The 19,181-nt window shown below is 41.6% G+C and overlaps 1 protein-coding gene across 2 annotated transcripts in view; it reads left to right on the top strand.

Moving 5' to 3' along the window:
* The window catches only part of METTL9 (methyltransferase 9, His-X-His N1(pi)-histidine), a 50,880-nt gene extending 47,579 nt beyond the window's left edge, over positions 1–3,301 (top strand). The window contains exon 5 of one of the 2 annotated variants that reach the window (XM_059898371.1): positions 1,047–3,301. In XM_059898371.1, coding sequence (XP_059754354.1) covers positions 1,047–1,252 — 206 coding nt within the window. In that variant the 3' untranslated portion in view covers positions 1,253–3,301. The remainder of the gene's footprint in view (positions 1–1,046) is intronic. The other variant, XM_059898372.1, reaches the window with a different exon arrangement.
* The last annotated feature ends 15,880 nt before the right edge of the window (positions 3,302–19,181 follow it).

Here is a 19,181-nt window from a genome sequence, read left to right on the forward strand (position 1 = left end):
CTTAGCTGCAAGAAAGGCAAGGAAAGCTGCTTCCCCAGGCTTTGTCTTCTACCAGGAAGAGGGTGCTGGGCCACCGAAAAGAGTGAAAAATCTTCCCACTGTACTGTTTGTACTCTTGGCACCTGTTGATTATATTTTGTCATTTACAGAAAGTTATTCTCAATCTGAATTTAGTAACACTTCTAGTATTATTGTGTAGTTTTTCCATCATCATAGCATCTAAAAGCACCCCCAAATTTATATATACTTTTGTGTGTGTGTGTTTGTGTGTCTGTAGTCAGTGCTTGGTATGTGTGTGAACTTGAAGACCTTTTCTAGCCCCCTAGTACCTGGGCATCTGATGCTCATGGGTTTGGAAATGACTAACACAACATAGACTTCAGTCACTATTCCAAGAAGTGCTGGATTGATTCATCCATTCTAGTGTGTTAACCTCTCTCTGGTTCTGGAGCTTTTAACTTTTATGAAATTGTTCTGAAAAGTTAGAGAGTGGATTGACCTCCCTTGAAAAACATGCTGAATGATCTGTGTTTATAAATTAAAACCCTTCATTAGCCTATTTTTATTTTCAGCCTGATAAACCTCTCTAGTTAATATGTTGCATAATTTTACTACACTAGTGGCATTTTCTAGCATTTATCCAAAACCGTCTTTCAAATTTTACATGTTACTCTCTGCTTCAATATTCCAGTATTTAATCAGCAGTTTTCCAAACCTATTAACCATTACACACCAGTCAGTCTGAGGGAGGGTAATGTCCAAAACTGTCAGAGAAAATAGTAGTGCGGGCTTTGGGTCCAGTTAAACCAGGGATTACGTTTCTGCCCCAGTGTTCATTAACCTTGTAGGCTGGGGCATGTTCTTCAGTTCTCCTAAGTCTGTACTTCGTCTCTTTGTCCTCCTGCTGGGTCACCTGGGAGATAATTCATCAAAGCACCCAGTGCTTGGCACATACCAAGCCCTTAGCAAATATTGTTCTTCCCCTCTTCCCTCTTTAAATAACTTGTTTGTTCAAGAATTTAACTTAATGTTTTCATTTGTTCTAGTAGGTGGCAAGTGGGATAAACCATCAGAAATTTTGGAAATCAAGGGACAGAATTGGGAAGAACAAGTGAATAGTCTGCCTGAAGTTTTCAGAAAAGCTGGTTTTGTTATCGAAGCTTTCACTAGACTGCCATACCTGTGTGAAGGTGACATGTACAATGACTACTACGTTCTGGATGACGCTGTCTTTGTTCTCAAACCAGTATAAACACGCGGAGGTTGAAGTCTTCCCAGTCCACCCCAGGAATGTATGCTCCGGAAGAGGGTCTGCGTTCTCAGTTACGTGAAGGGAGGACCTTTGGGGACTGCCATTCTAAATATCATGTAGGAATTTTAAAAGCCAAAATACTAATTATTTCTTTGTAGTGTGTAAAAGGAATGTTTTTAAAAAACAAAAACCCAACTCTTTGAGGATTTTTATTAACTCTTTACTCAGTAATGCAGGCCACACTCCGATTATGGAAGATATTTTTTATACTTAATTGCAGTAGGGACTCATTCCCAGGCAAAGCAATAGTCATGACTTCACATGGAACCCATAAATATGGATTGTTTTTAATAAAATGAAGACTGGCAATAAAACTGTCCATCCAGTTGCAAATACTGGTTATAGGATATAGCCACTGATACTCTTTCATGTTTAGAAATTCTATCATTATTCAAGAAAATGTTTTTAATCATGCTAATAAACTTTTTTGGAGATGACTTTGGCATCATGTTTGAGTTAATATAAGGCTTCCCTAGCATCTTTCATTGCTTTGGCTTCAGGGCTACCCAAATAGTAGCAGTATGTGAAGGATGCAGTCGACTTGAATGTGTGGTGAAGGAAGGCTTGAGACGGGGGCGGGGTGGTTACTGCAAGGTGTGGTGAACACAGGAACCCAGACGAACCCACAGAAGAACAACCTCATTCAGATACAGTACTTCGGGGACCACTCTCACTCCCTAACTCATGTTGTTTTCGGAAATACGGAACACTGGGTTCTGACTTTGTGGTAGCTTGTGTCCTACATTCAGAATTTTGTTTTTTCTGGACAGTCTCAGGTTCTCAGCATTGAAACATTCAGTTTTGTCTTCTGACAAAAATGCAACCTAAAAATGTTTTAATTCAGCTTCTTACTCTGTACTTGTATACCTCTTTCCCAGAACTCGGCTCTTTCGAAATCCTTAACTGAGTTTATCGAAATCCTTAACTGAGTTTAGAGTTTGCCAAGAGTATGGTTTGAGGAAACCATGTCAGACTCATGCATTCTAGAATCAGCAAGTGCCTCCAACTATATATCCAGAAATGTTGCAACGAGGAACTCATTAGCAAGATGAATAACCGTTATGCATGTTACAAAGAGCAGAGCACTTAACCCGGAATCTAAAATCTCAGTAATAACAGAGATGCCAATTTGAGATCGTGGCTATTAACAGTATGTTATTCTCACAACTTTATTTCTTTTGTCAGCCAGGTGTTTCATTGAATATTCTCAGTTATATGCTCATAGAAGTTATCAGATCAACACATTTACTGCAACACCTGGGTATAAAGGAGAATTAAATCCTTGAGAAGAATGACTTTATTATTCATTGAGAACAGCATTCCCACGTCCTCACACCAATATCTTCCACTGTTATTGTGTAGTCATAAGAGTTGGGTTATGTGATTTATGCAAAAGTGTTATTGGTGTGTTCTAATGCTTTTTTCCAGGAATTCAAATAAGTGAAGTGCAAATACTTAGCACCTTAGATTGTAAAAATAGAGGAAATGAGTAAACTTAATGTAGTTCTTGTGTAGTTGAGTTTTGCTTCTTTATAAACTGTCATCATCAGGGGTTGCTATTTAGACTGCCGAACAAGAGTGCAAGAGTGACGGATGTTCAAAGAGGCAGGCTGCTCCAAAGTGTTTCATAACCTTGAAATCCAGAATTAATTTGAGAGCCTATTTGAAAAACACACACCTCATTCTTTAGCCCCCAAATCAGAGAAAGCACATACATTAATTTATTTCAAAGGTAAAAATACTTTCTTAAAATCTGAGGTTCTCTGAAAGCCAGCTTCTCAAAAGTGCCGGTTTTTTTGGTGAAAATTTAAACCAGCAAATCCCCTCACATTTCATGCCTTGTCTTGAAAGTCTTGATGGTGTGTCACCATTCCACTAGATGGCAGTGTTGCTTACTGAGTGTCAATGGCTGTTTTTTTCCCCTAAATGGAGTCATGTTTTTTCTTTTTTCTCCCCAAAGTACAATAAACTGCCTTCTTGTCTACACCATTCCTGTGTAAGTGCTTCATATCAAGTTAAGGTTGTACTAGAGGAATTAAGAAGAGCTCTATTTGCGGTCAAAGCAAGCTAACCAGTTGACCTTAAAGGTCACAGAGAAAGGAAATGCAAGCTGCACCTGTGAGTCAAAGCTCTTTGCACCTGCAGTTGTAAGCCCCTTGAGTGTTTAGACTACTGATTTCAGGGAAGGGAAGGGAAGGGAAGAAGACACAATAGCCTTAGTCATTTCTCCCTTGTGCCCGAGTTGTTAAAGAGAGACAGTGTATTTTCTACCCTTCTCAATGTCGCATCAGTTTTTACACGGTTGACCTTTAACAGAAAAGAAGCTGGGCTGGGAAATAAAGTAAAACTTAGCTGCTTCAAGTCGTCTTTCTGAGTAAAGCTTTGTTTTCACTTAGTTCTGAGTATAGTATTTAAATAGACTCATAATGAAGCAAGATGCTTTCATCAATTGCTTCCTGCTGCTTGGTTACTGATAAAAGTATTTCATGATCTTTTTTCTCTAAAAGCTACAGCACCTTCAACAGGAGCTTCTAGTAGCTAAAGTGACCTACCATGTTTGTGCAGATGCCTAAGTACCCCCCCAAATAAGCTTGTATCCAGTGCACCCATGTTGCAGCTGGAAGCTGGTGGACTGAGCCAGGGTTGTCCAGGCTGAGTTGTACTGCCTAGGAGTCCACTGAACACAACACTGGGCTCGTAATTGACTTGAAACAACCAGGATGCTCACTAAGTCACAACTTACCAAAGATAGAAAATCATGAATTGGCAGAAGGAAGTTCACACTGTATCCATGCTAAGATCTAAGTGAAAAAATGCACCCAGGATCATTAAGGAAATATTACCGCAATATAAAATTCAACAGCCTGCCTTTTTGCAATTAGTGGATGATGAGACAATAGCTGGGCAACAGTGAACAGCACAAGAAAAACAATTTCATATCTACCGTAGCTATCTATATAGGTGTTCATATGTTTTGCTATATAGGTGTTCATATGTTTTGCTGCTTACTTTATCAATTCTAATATATTTGTATTGTCTTTGTCTTCTATGTAGGAGTTGATTCTAACTTCATTTTAGTTGTCACTTGCTTTTTAAAATTTTATTTTAAAATGAACTTTTATTTTGGAATAATGTTAGATTTGGAGAAACCTTGCAAAGATAGTACAGAGAGTTCCTGTATACCCTTAAACCCCTAACGTTATCTTGCATAGCAGCCATGGTATGTTTGTCTAAACTAAGAAATTAACATCGGTACACTACTATTAAGTAAGCTACTGACTATTGCAATTTTGCCCATTTTTCCATTAATGACCTTTTTTCTGTTCTAGGAGCCAATTCAGCATACCACATCCCATTTAGTTGCTTACTTTTTAAATTGTTAGTGTTTACTGACACAGTACCATTATTTATCTTTTCCTTCCAATTTTTTATTGTAAAAATCACATGAGGGGACTGGCGGTCCAGTGGTTACCACACTGCGCTTCCAGTGCAGGGGGCGCGTGTTCGACCCCTGGTCAGGGAACTAGGATCCCACATGCTGCACGGGGCAGCAAAAAAAAAAAAAAAAAAAAATCACATGAAATTTACCATCTTAACCATTTTTAGGTGTTCAGTTCAGTGGTATTCCGTACATTCATATTGTGCAACCATCACCACTATCCATTTTTACTCTTTTCATTCTGCAAAACTGAAACTCTGTACCCATTAAACACTAACTCCCCATTCCCTCTTCGCCCCCAGCCCCTGACAATCACTGTTCTACTTTCTATGAATTTGGCTAGGTAATTCATGTAAGTAGAATCATACAATATTTGTCCTTTCGTGACTGGCTTATTTCACTTAGCACAATGATCTCAAGGTTCATCCATATTGTAGCATGTGTCTGAATTTCTTCCCTTTTTTTTTTTTTTGGCTGTGCTGCGCGGCATGTGGGATCTTAGTTCCCTGACCAGGGATCGAACCCACAGCGCCTGCAGTGGAAGCGCGGAGTCTTAATTGCTGGACTACCAGGGAAGTCCCTCTTCCCTTTTTAAAGTTGAATAATATTCCATTGTATGTATTTTGCTTATCCATTCATCTGTCAATGGACACCTGGGTTACTTCCACCTTTTTGTTATTGAGACTAATAACAAAATGCTGCTATGAACATGGGTGTACAAATAATCTGAGTCACTGTTTTCACTTCTTTCAGGTATATACCCAGAAGTGGAATTGCTGGATCAGATGGTAATTCTATGTTTAATTTTTTGAGGAATTGCCATATTGTTTTCCACAGTGGCTGCACCATTTTACATTCCCACCAACAGTGCACAAGGGTTCCAATTTCTCCATATCCTCCCTAACACTTGTTATTTTGTATTGGTCTTGATAGTAGCCATTCAATGGATATGAGGTGGTATCTAGTGGTTTTGCATTTCCTTGATGATTTGGGGTTTTTTTTGATTTGTTTTTATAGTACAATTTGTACAGCATTGGGTTTCATTTACTAGTAACTTGCACTTTGTAGCTTGCTATCTATATTGATATCAATGAATTGGAATCAGTGTCCACTGATACCAAAATACTTCTTTTTAGTTATGAAATTTCATACTTTTGGAAAATTAGGAGAATATTATTACATAACTAGAACTTAAGATTTCCCTCTGGATTTTAGAGTCAATATGCTGTATTCACATGAATTAAATACTAGTGTATTTTTGATGCAAAGCCATTTAAAAATTACTTTCAATAAGTGTAAAATGAAAAGTAAAGATCCCCTTTCTCCACCCCCAAATAAATGACCATGTGAAATTGGAATGTCTTACAGACCTGCATTTCTTAAATTCTGGAAAATAATTAAGAACAGGTAGAATGCCCAAATGCTGTTTTCTTATATCCTGTTCAGGAGTCAACACAGAATATGGGTTTTAAATGCCTTTGAACCCTCAACACTTTTCAAATGGTAGAGTTGAGGTATTTGAGAATACATTGGCAGTCCTTTTTATACTCAGCAGACCAAAAAAGTTTTCCCTGCACTTGATTTTGCCACCTTGTTTTTATTATTTATTATTTATAAGGTGGCTGTGACTGATCATAAAGCCCTACTGGTTTTGGCATGTTTGTTATAGAAAAAGTAGAAAATACAGACAGGTGTAAAGAAGAAAATGCAAGTAGGTTTTACCTGTATCATAATCTTAGAGCACCACTATTAACATTTTGGTATATGCCCTTCTAGACTTTTTTACATCCATATATGTACCCACACATACACATTTACAAATTAACATTGAAATTTTTGACAATAAAAAGATACTTTTATTCTTCCAAGATAAATCATGTGAAACTCATAGACACCTATTTTCTAAATCAAAAATTGACAAAGGATGGAAGACATTTTCTATCATTTAGTGCTTGAGAGTAAGCTTCTTGTTTAAAGGATTAAACCAGGAGCCTGGGGACGAAAGGATATTTTTGAGGGTGCTGATAAATATTATGACTATTTTTTAAATACATTCATTTATTTTATCATTTTTGGCTGCCTTGAGTCTCCGTTGCTGTGCGCGGGCTTTCTCTAGTTGCGGCAAGCGGGGTCTACTCTTCGACGCGGTGTGCAGGCTTCTCATGGCGGTGGCTCCTCTTGTTGCGGGGCACGGGCTCTAGGCACGCAGGCTTCAGTAGTTGTGGCTCTCTGGCTCTAGAGCGCAGGCTCAGTAGTTGTGGCGCACGGGCTCAGTTGCTCCGCGGCATGTGGGATCTTCCCCGATCAGGGATTGAACCTATGTCCCCTGCATTGGCAGGCAGATTCTTTTTTTAAAAAATTTTATTTATTTATTTATTTTTGGCTGTGTTGGGTCTTCGTTTCTGTGCGAGGGCTTTCTCCAGTTGCGGCGAGCGGGGGCCACTCTTCATCGCGGTGCGCGGGCCTCTCACTGTTGCGGCCTCTCCCGTTGCGGAGCACAGGCTGCAGACGCGCAGGCTCAGTAGTTGTGGCGCACGGGCCTAGTTGCTCCGCGGCATGTGGGATCCTCCCAGACCAGGGCTCGAACCCATGTCCCTTGCATTGGCAGGCGGATTCTTAACCACTACGCCACCAGGGAAGCCCAGCAGGCAGATTCTTAATCACGGCGCCACCAGGGAAGTCCCACAAATATTTATAAATAATATAAATATTATATTAAAACCATCAGATGAGCAACAGAGCAGTACAGTTGGCCATTTCTGAAGAGAATGTCTAATTTTGCCACTGACAAAGTAATTTTGCATTACACAAAGTAATTTTGCATTACACATTTTTAAAAAAAGTTATTTTAAAAAAGAATTTCAGGCATTGAGATGTATTTCATTAAATGTAAAGGATTGCAAGGAAATCTCTAGAGTTCACAATTATATTTTCATTAGAAAAGACAGTTATTCATAATTTCACCATGAAAACCTAACACTTCAATGTATTTCCTTTCTGTTTTAATACAAGTGCATATACATATATTACTTCATATTTGGCTTTTTTTGGATATAAAATGATTTCCTTGTGTTTCTATTGTACAGTCTTTATTAATACCCATTTAAATAGCTGTATAACCCACGAAATTGATGTAGCATAGTTCATGTAACCATTTCCTTAATGGTGAACTCAAGTTGGATCTTTTCCTACCGCCACCCCCCCTTCTTTCTGTATTTATATGTAATGCTGCTGCAGTAAATATTTTGGTGCACAAACTTTTTTACTTCTGAGGATTATTTTCTCCTTATATAAATTTGGCCACGTTTACTGACCTAGGGATCTGAATATCTTTACAGTTCTTCTTCCCCTTTCCCTTCCTCTTCTTCCTTTTCATCTTCTTCTTTTAAAAACCTTTTTATTACAGAAAATTCCAAGCTCACGAAAAAGAAGAAAACAGATAATAATAACCCCTGCTCAGGCTGCAGCAAGTATCAGCACATGACCGGTTTGTTTCACCCAGATTCCTGCCACTCCTTGGTCCCCGTTATTTCCACGTAAATCCCAGACATCATATTTCAGGTTTGCAAATATACATCTGCAAAAGATAAGGACTCTTTAAGAAGAGCCATACTGCAATTGTCACACCTAAAAAACCTAACCATTAAACCCAGCGACTACGTTGCTCCAGTTGTCCTATCACTTTTAAAATAGTTTGTTTGAATTCAGATCCAAATAAAGTCGCTACATTGTAATTGGTGGATGTGTTTGGAGAGCCCTTCAGTCTCTTTCCTAGCTGCTGTCTCGGAGAGGGGCGAGGGAGAGCGCGTTTTCGCCTGCGTCTTGCACGCTTCGGGATTGTGACCCCCGCGGCGCTCGGTGCCCGGGTTTCCGCTCGGGCCGCCGCCGCCGGGAGGTGGGCGCGGTTCCCACCGCCCGCGCGCTGGACTCAAGAGCAGCCAAGCAGGGCACCGCAGGTGAGGCGCGGGCGGCCGGGGAGGACCCCGCGGGGCCCGGCGCAGGGACGCGGGCGGGCGCAGCTCAGGCGCTGGGGTCGCGCGGGGGCCAGGAGGTCGCCGCGGGGCCGGTGCAGGGAAGGGGCACAAGGTGTGCGTGGGGCGGCGGGTGACAGACAAAGGAGAGGGGACAAATGGCGGATTCAGCGGCTTTAAGGGCTCGCGGGGGCGAGGGCGTCATGGGAGGGGGTGGGGAGGAAATTTCCAAGAAAGGGATCCGAAGCCGCTTAATAATAGTAATAAGAAGAAGAAGAAAAAAAGAAGAGCAGTGACGGCAACGAGTTTGTCATGATAATACCAGGAGCAACAACAATAGCATCAGTAATAATAATAGCTACTATTCATCGAGTGTTTATATGTCCCACGCTGGGCTCAGTTGTTTTTACATATTTTACATGTAAGGAAAGTTCTTTGCATCGTTCACATATTTTATCTCATGGCTGTTGCGAGCAAGAAATGAGAGTATTCAGGTAGAGCATAGTACCACTCTGCATTGCAAAAATTGATGAACTTTAAAAATGTTTTTAACAGTCTTTCGGAGGGAGGTACTATTGCCATCCCCATGGGACAGAGGAGGAAATGCAAGCTCAGAGAGGTCAAGGAATTTGTTGAAGAGCACACAGCTAGTAATGGGTGGTTTAAATGAAAACGGGGGCTTCTATCCCTGAGGTGGCACCTGCCACCTTGAGTTTTAGGTTCAGGGTTACTGAGCAGAGGCTGGAGAGCACAGCTTGTATGTGTTTGGAATCATTTAGCTCTGGGTTTGGGACCTGGCCCTGCCACCTACTAGCTGTGTGACCTCGGGCAGGTCACTGGACCTTTTAGAACCCGTTTCCTCATCTGTGAAATAGAAATAACAGTAATATTTGCCTCAAAGATTCTGCAAGGACTAAGAGAGGCAATGTGCATAGAGGGGCACGTGCTTTGTTCTGTCTCATTCAGCGGTTGCTACAATTATGATTACTAGGGCGTCCTGCCATTTGCTTGCTCTGTGACCTCTGCATGTCCACGGAACTCATCTGCGAGACCAAGTGAAGTAAACCTTCAGGGCTGGTGGATTGAGTAAATGAATTGGTCCGGCAGATGGAAGATGCCCAGTGAGACCAGCATCCTCCTGTCTCTTCTTTTATCACAGAATCCCAAGCCTTCCATTTTGCTCTCCTGAGACTGAAAGAGAGGAAGGGGAATGACTGTCCCTAGTCTCGCTATCAGGGACAGAGCTGGGACCGGCACTTAGGCCTGATGCCTCCAGTCCAGAGAGCTCCTATTCCCTTGAGTTCTACAACCCTTGTGAGCCGGGCAGTTCTAACACCATGGTTTGAAATAAAATCCAAATCCAGTTCAAATAGCCTGGTATTCTACAAACCAGACAAGTTAGTCCACTTTGCATTCATAGTAATGAAAATAGTCTTGTGTTTTTTTTTGATTTTTGTTTTTGGGAGAAAATCTCCAAGTTAGTATCTGTAGGTCCGTATGTATGTATCCATGATACAGACCTTAAATGGAGCTGCTTTGCAGACAGTAAAACTTCATGTAATTTTGAATTGTTGGTTTGTGTCTGGGATGGGATGCCCCAGCATTGGGGGAACCTCCCAGCATCTTTGCAAGTTTCATGGAAGATGAAATGTCTCTTATCCCTTGGGTGACCAGCTCATCCTGTATTGCCTGCACCTTTCTGGGTTTTAAAGCTGAATCCTCCCTGCTCATCCAAAGGCATGAAGTTTTTTAGGAAACCATGTTCATTTCAGGTTTGTGGTTATTGTTGCTGGTTTCATTCTGAGTTCCTTCAAAGCAGTCCTTGCTTGCCTGATTTTCACCCATCTGCTGGGAGAGGGCCTTTAGGTGGGAAGAGGGGCGGGTGCGTGGAGAAAACTATCGACCCCCAAATTGCCATTGCCCAGCTCAGTCCTTTTAATCCTCTTGGCCGAGTTCCTGAAAGAGAGTGACCTGAAGGGCTTTTAATTAAAACCAAATCCCATCCTGGCGATGGGCTGGGGTTTCGTTGGAACGAAGACTTTATGTGCAGCAGAAAGTGGGGCATCTGTTTCGGTAATTGTAAACCCCTTGTATAGTTAATAGGGAGACTGTAGCAATAAGCACAAGAAGCCTCATTGTCTGGGAAACTGGAGAATTTTGAATGAGGCCAATGCCCCAGGGCAGCTGACCAAAGGGAAGGGAGAAAAAAGGGCCAAAGGTTCCCCAAAGCCCCCAAACCAGTAATAGTTATTATGAGAGTTGAACATACCAGCCTGTCGGGTGGGATGGAGGGAGCAGAATGTGTCTACAAAGTGCTTTGGGATCAGGTTCGCTCAAAACCTGTTAGAATGCGCTGCTTTTGGTGTCTGGAGGTTTCAAAAGTTTCAGTTTGTTTTTGCCCTGGGCGGTCAAATGAGCATACTTGTTTCCAAAGCTGGTTGGGAAGTCCCCTTGGGGGATAAAGAATCTATTTGCATAACAAGCCAGGCAATAGCAGGGGAATCTGTATTAGAGGGTGCTGGGGCGCCTATAATCTCAAGAAACCATGGGTGTGCATTATGGTGTTCCCTTCAAGTTCCCAAGAGGGTGGCATCCTGTGACTGAAGTGGGCCTGGGACTCAGGCACCATCCTCACCTGTTTTCCTACCAGTCCTCTGGCCACTCCTCTCAACCCCCTTTCCCAGTTCCTCCCTATCTCTGCACTTTCTTTTATGAAAAAACACAGTCTCTCTCTTTTTTTTTTAATTTTTAAAATTTATTTATTTATTTACTTTTGGCTGTGTTGGGTCTTCATTGCTGCGCACGGGCTTTCTCTAGTTGCGGTGAGCAGGGGCTACTCCTCGTTGCGGTGTGCGGGCTTCTCACTGCGGTGGCTTCTCTTGTTGCGGAGCACGGGCTGTAGGCACACAGGCTTCAGTAGTTGCAGCACTTGGGCTCAGTAGTTGTGGCTCGCGGGCTCTAGAGCACAGGCTCAGTAGTTATGGTGCACGGGCTTAGTTGCTCCGCAGCATGTGGGATCTTCCCGGACCAGGGCTCGAGCCCGTGTCCCCGGCATTGGCAGGCGGATTCTTAACCACTGCGCCACCAGGGAAGCCCAAAAAAACACAGTCTTTTTTGTTTTGCTTTTTCTTTTAAAAAGTCATTTATGTGGAAAATTTCAAACCCATACAAAGGTAGACACAAGAATATAATGGGCCTCATGTACCCATCACCCAGCTTCAGTTGTCAACTTGTTTCATCCATCCCTATTTCCTCCCTCCTGTATTATTTTGAAGCCATCTCAAACATCACATTTCTTCTGTAAATATATAAGAGTGTAGCTCTAAAAGTGGGCTTGGCAAACTTATTCAGTAAAGGAACAGAGAGTAAATATTTTCGGCTTTGTGGGCCACGCAGCCTCTGTTGCAACTTCCCAGCTCTGCCATTGTAGTGTGCAAGCAGCCACAGACGATACTTAAATGAATGAAATGGCTGTAGTCCAATAAAACTGTATTTATGGACACTAATGTTTAAATTTCAAACATGAAATTTTCACGTGTCAAGAAATACCGTTCTTTTGATTTTTCGAAACTGTTTAAAAATATAAAAACCATTTTTAGCTCACGGGCCACACAAAACCAGGTACCTTTGAATTTGGCCCTTGGGTTGTACTTTGCTAGCCCCTTGTAGGAGGTCATCGAGAGGACGTGACCGCCTGTTGACCCTGGAGCTGGACTTGGGAATCAGAGCCTCCTCACCCCTCCCCCATCCTTGGAATGTACATTCTGCCCACTATTCCCACAGTGGGAGCGTTTTCAAGGACACAGCCTTGAGAGAGCAGTGTGTTGTTGAGACCGTCTGGACAGTATACATGACTGAGCTCCATTAAGGCCTCTATAAACGTTCTAGATTCTGGGGGGCGGGGGTGGAGATCTTGCGGCCCCTCAAGACAAGTTTAGTGTATAGCACAGGGAACTCTACTCAGTATTCTGTAATAACCTTTATGAGAAAAGAATCTGAAAAAGAGTGGATATATGTGTATGTATAACTGAATCACTTTGCTGTACACCTGAAACTAACACAACATTGTAAATCAACTCTACAATATAAAATAAAAATTAAATTAACAAAACAAAACAAAAAAATCCCTCATTAAAATATGTAACGACAACAACAAAGACAGGCATTGTAAGTAAGTTTCCTTGCTTATTACACCTGACCCCTACCAATCTGCCTCAGTCTCCCCTTACCCTCCCGGTATGGGGGCCAGTTTGTGAACCAACATCCCTCCTTTAAAAGATAAGTACTCCTTTAAAAATATAACCACATTTCTGTTATCAACAGTATTTCTTTAAAATCTTCAGATAACCAGTCGAGGTGCAAATTTCCCCAGTTGTCCCACAGTCTTTGTTTTTTACAGTTTGCTTGAATCAGGATCCAAATAAAGTCTGTATGCTACAAGTAATTGTTATATCTCTTAAGTTTTTTAAGTTAGTAGTTCCTTCCTCTGTGTGTGTGTGTCTGTGTCTATTTCTGTCTGTCTCTTTGCAGTATATTTGCTGAAGAAACTAGGTTGTTTATTCTGGGGAGTTTCCTACAGTCTTGAGTTTGCTGATTGCACCTGGTCTACCTAACATTTTAACAAAGGAATGCTTGGGTCTCAGTCCTTAAAACTTACCCACGTCTCCCTACGCTCACTTTCTTGGTGATCTCATCCAGTGTCCTGGGTTCAAGTATATGCTGACTGCTCTGCATAGATAGCTCCAGTCTGGAGCTCTCCGCTAACTGCAGGCTCAAACACCAAACTTCCTACTTGCTTTCTCCACTCGGACAATTAATAGTCTTCTCAAGCTTAGCTTGTCCACATCTGAGCTCCAGGGCCTCGCCCCCAAACCTGCAACTCCTACGGTTTTTCCCATTTCCCACCTTTCTAGATGCTCAGGCCCAAATCCTTGGAGGTGTCTGTGACTTCTCTTTCTTTTATTCCTCACATTCAGTCTATTGGCTGCACCTTCAAAATACCCCCAACCACATGTCACCACCCTCATTGCCATCAGTGACTAAGTCATCATTATCATCTCTTACTGCTCTCTCTGCTTTAGCCGTTGTCCCCCTGCAGGTTATTCTCAACACAGCAATTGGTGTTATGGAGCCAGTTTTTTAAAAGTCAGAGCACGGCTCTTACTCTTGTGCTAATTAATATCTCTTCAGTGGCTCCCATCTCCCTCCAAGTAAAAGTCAAGTTGCTAATGATGACCTAACCTCATCTACTGCTCTCATCCTCATGTGATTTATTGCACATGTAAATTGCATTCCTAATGTCAAGGCCTTTGCACTTCTGATTCCCTTTTTCTGGAACATTCTTTCTCCAGACTCTCCCATGAGTTGAATTTTGAAAACATCAGTCTGGCTTATTTGTTTATTTAATAAACCCATATGTAGAGCTTTCTTCATGCCAAGCATTGTCCTAAATGATTTACTTCATTAACTCATTTTTATCCTCATATGACACTATGAGGTAGGTACCATTTATTAACCGCATCTTACAGATGAGGAAATGGAAGCACAGAGAGGTTCAGTAACTTGTCCAGCATCACACAGCTACTAAGTAGCAGAGATGAGATTCAATCCAGGCAGTCCTGCTCCACAGTCCATGCTTTTCCTTTCTCTTTTGAAATCAACTTCTGTGAGGTATAATTTATATTACAATAAAATGCATCCATTTAAAGTTTGATGAGATTCAATAAACGTATGTACCTGTGTAACAACCACCAAAATCAAGGTATAGAAATGTTGCCCCCAAAGTTCCCTTGTGTTCTTTTGCAATAAATTCCTCCCGCTGCACCCAGCAGAGTCCCAGGCAACTTATTTCTGTCACTGTAGATTATTTTGCCTATCATGGAGTTTCATATAAATGAAATCATGCAATATGTACTCTTTTGTGATTGGCTTCTTTTGTTTGGCATAATGTTTCTGAGGTTCATCCATGTTGATGCATAAATCAGTTTATTCCTTTTCCTGAGTTTTTTTTTTTAATCTTCCATGTCTCTCCTTTACATGTTTATACTTTTCTCTACCTTCCTGAACTTACAGAATATATTTATAAGAGTCATCCGGTCTCCTAATTTGATCTTCTGTGTCATTTCTGGATCTCTTTCTGTGGACTGGGTTTTTTTCTATGGTAACCAGCCATATATTCAATTTTTAATTGGATGCTGGACATTTTGGATTTACATTTCTGAATTTTGTGACACTCCTTTAAATATTGTTGGGTTTTGTTCTAGGATGCAGTCTAGTTATTTAGAATCAATTTAATTCTTTCAAGGCTTGCTTTTAAGCTTTGTTAGGATAGGTCCAGGGCAGACTTTAGGGCTAATTCAGCCTATTACTGAGGCAATACTTCACTGAGAACTGTCCTTAATGCGCCATGTATTTGGAGGTTTTCCACTGGTAGTTGGGAATTATTCTCCACCCTGTGTGAACTCCAGGGATTGCTCTGCTTATTACTGGTGGCTCTTTCTTCAACTTCAGGTGGTTTCTTACATGTATAGGCATAGACAGACCAATATTCAGCCAAAGACTCAAGGGACCGTTCTTCAAATCTCCAGAACTTTCTCTCTGTGCAACTCCCTCCTCAAGTAATCTTCCCTATAGATTCTAGTTGCCTTGATTTCCCTAAACTCCTACTCTGTCTCCTCAGCTCTGTTGGGATTCTCCTTCTGGTGCTGTGGTCTAGAGACCCCAGGCAGCGAGCAGGGGCACTTACAGAAAAAGCTCAGCTTTCCCTCCTAAGTAAGGAAAACCCCAGTTCTCCCCCTCCTTCTTTGTTCTCTTCCTATAAGCCTTTTACCTGCGTGTCTCCTTTACTACTCACTCGAGACACTCAACACAGAACACATCACTTCTGACCCTCCTGGTCACCAAACGTGTGGAGGATTTTCCTTATACCAAGTGATTCTGTGACACCAGCTGGGTGTCCTACAATTCAACTTAACTCTGACACTGTCTACCTGGAGGTAGCCTCAGGTCCCACAGGTTAAGGGCTCAGTCCCTCAAGACTTCTCCCATCCCACTTCAGACACCAATCTCAGGTAGCAGGTCTCCAAGTTACTCACAACTTCTGTCTGATTTGGCTACAAATCAGAGGTTCCCATGACCACCTCCTCAGGTTCAATTAATTTGCTAGAGCAGCTCACAGAACTCAGGGAAACACTTACTTACATTTACCAGTTTATTAAAGGATATGATAAAAGATGCAGATGAATAGCCAGATGAGGAGACACATAAGATGAGGTCTGGGAGGGTCTCAGGTGCAGGAGTATCTGTCCTCAAGGAGTTGGGGTGTGTCACCCCCCTGATGTGAATGTGTTCGTCAACCTGGAAGCTCTCTGAAACCCCTATTATTGGAGGCTTCCTCACATAGGCATAATTAGTTATTAACTCCATTTTCAGCCCTCTCCCCTCTCTGGAAGATGGGAGGGTGGGGCAGAAAATCCCAAGCTTCTAATCATGGCTTGGTGTCTCTGGTGACTGGTCTCCATCCAAGAACCCACCCAGAGTTGCCTCATTAGAACAAGAGATACTCCTAGTGCTCTTTTTTTAAAAATTTTTTATTGGGGTATAGTTGATTTATAATGTTGTGTTAGTTTCAGGTGTATAGCAAAGTGAATCTGTTATACATATACATATATCCACTCTTTTTTAGATTCTTTTCCCATGTAGGCCATTACAGAGTATTGAGTGGAACTCCCTGTGCTATACAGTAGGTCCTTATTAGTTATCTATTTTATATATAGTAGTGTGTACCCGTCAGTCCCAGTCTTCCAATTTATCCCTCCCTCACCTTATCCCCTGGTAACCATAAGTTTATGTTCTACATCTGTAACGCTATTTCTGTTTTGTTTTTTTTTTTAATTTGTTTATTTTATTCATTTTTGGCTGCGTTGGGTCTTCGTTGCTGTGTGCGGGCTTTCTCTAGTTGTGGCAAGCGGGGGCTACTCTTTGTTGTGGTGCGCGGGCTTTTTATTGCGGTGACTTCTTTCACTGTGGAGCACGGGCTCTAGTGCGCTTGCTTCAGTAGTTGTGGCACGTGGGCTCAGTAGTTGTGGCTCATGGGCTTTAGAGGGCAGGCTCAGTAGTTGTGGCTGACGGGCTTAGTTGCTCTGCGGCATGTGGGATCTTCCTGGACCAGGGCTCGAACCCGTGCCCCCTACATTGGCAGGCAGATTCTTAACCACTGTGCCACCAGGGAAGTCCCTCTATTTCTGTTTTGTAGATAAGTTCATTTGTAGCCTTTTTTTTTAAGAGTCCACATATAAGCGATATCATATGATATTTGTCTTTCTCTCTCTGACTTACTTCACTCAGTATGACAATCTCTAGGTCCATCCATGTTGCTCCAAATGGCATTATATCATTCTTTTTTATGGCTGAGTAATATTCCATTGTATGTATGTACCACATCTTCTTTATCCATTTCTCTGTTGATGGACACTTAGGTTGCGTCCATGTCCTGGCTATTGTGAAGAGTGCTGCTAGGAACATTGGGGTGCATGTATATTTTCAAATTATGGTTTTCTCCAGATATATGCCCAGGAGTGGGATTGCTGGATCATATAGTAGCTCTATTTTTAGTTTTTTAAGGAAACTCCATACTGTTCTTCAGAGTGGCCGTACCGCTCCTAGTACTCTTATCACTTAAGAATTTACAAGGGTTTAGGAGCCCTGTGTCAGGGATGAGTCAAAAACCAAATATTAGAACAAGAGATCCTCCTAGTGCTCTTATCATTTAGGAAATTTGAGGGACTTAGGGGCCCTGTTCCAGGAACTGGGGGCAGAAACCAATATATGTTTTCTATTATCTCACAGTTTCCCTTCTCTCAGGGATCTCAGTCTTGTCCTACCTGTTGTCCAATGTCTGAAAACCTTTGTTTCATGTTTTGTTTGTTTTCTAATTGTTTAAGGCAAGAGAGTTTATCTACTGCCAATTACTCCGTCATAGCTGGAAGCAGAAGTCCAACTCATTCCTTATTTATTGATGAGTGGTATTCCATTGAATGGATATACCATATTTGTTTAACTTTTCATCTGTTGTTGAACATTTGAGTTGTTTCCAATTTTTGGAATGGAACTCTACAAATCTTTGTATGGACGTATGTTTTAATTTCTCTTAGGTAAATACCTAGGGGCAGAATTCCTGGATCATAGAGTATTGTATACTTAACTTTATAAGACACGGCCAAACGGTTTTCCAGAGTGGCTGTATCAGCAACGTATAAGAGTTGCTGCTGCCCCCATCATCGTCAACACTTGGTGTTGTTAGTCTTTTTAACTTTTAGCCATTCTAGTGTGTATGTAGTGAATTTATTACCACATCAAACTGGTGTCCGCTTGCCCGCACGCAGTAAAGCCAATCTATTGACCCTGGGTTTTGGTGAAGGAAAGTGCAGCATTTATTGCAAGGCAACCAAGCAAGGAGTCCAGAGAGCTAGTGCTCAAAAGGCCCCCCAATCCCCAAATTCTTTCAGGGAAAGGTTTTTCAAGACAGGGTGAAGGAGGGGGGTTTGGGGGTGTGTGATCAGCTCATGGACATTCTTCTGATTGGTTGGTGGTAACTGGGAGTCAATGTCATTAACCTTCTGGTTATAACTGGTCTGTGGCCTACGTGCTTGTGGGCAGCATAAGTTTACTTTTTCCACCTGGTGGGGGTTTCAGTATCTGCAAAACAGCTCAAAGGACCTGGCTCAGAATATTATCCACAGTCCTAGAGGAGGAGCTAAAGGTCCTTGACTTTAATGGCTAAAGTATTATTATTTTGTCTTGCTTGACTGTTTTCCTTTTTATGCGTTTTCTCACTTCCCTGGTTAAATTTATTCTTTGGAACTTGGGGAAGGCCTAGGAGGCTAAAATCTTTCTACAGCCAAGAGGCAGGCGGAGGGGAGTGTGGGTCTGTTTTGGGAAAGCTCCATACGGTCCGGCTCAGTTACAGTACCTCATAAGTGTTCAGTTTGCACGTTCCTGGTAACTAATGATGTTGATAAGCTTTTATGTGCTTATTGGCCATAAATGTATTTTTTTAAAAATGAAGTTTAAGTTTATATTTTTTCCCTGTTGCCTTGTTTATCTTCTGCTTACTGAATTGTTAGAGTTCTTTTCATACTCTAGATATAAGTCCTTTGTCAGATATAACAGAATCCATGCTTTTAACCGCTGCTCTTTGTTTGATTGAGGGGAATGAGAGGTAGATGTCAGAATATAAACAGGCCATTGTAGATTGAGGAGAGAGATGATTGTGTTTTATACTAGCATAGCGTTTAGGTGAAGCAAAGTGGATGGAATTTAAAATTTAAAAAAAACAAACACCTCAAGGAATTCTGGGTCTATTTTTTCCCCTTTTGTCTTCTGAATGTTCCTAAATATATTTACAGATACAACCTGAATCAAACCTGAATTTTTCTATGCTTGAATTAACTACAGGAGA

Source organism: Balaenoptera ricei, chromosome 15 (assembly GCF_028023285.1).
Source record: "Balaenoptera ricei isolate mBalRic1 chromosome 15, mBalRic1.hap2, whole genome shotgun sequence".
Classification (NCBI taxonomy): Eukaryota; Metazoa; Chordata; class Mammalia; order Artiodactyla; family Balaenopteridae; genus Balaenoptera; species Balaenoptera ricei.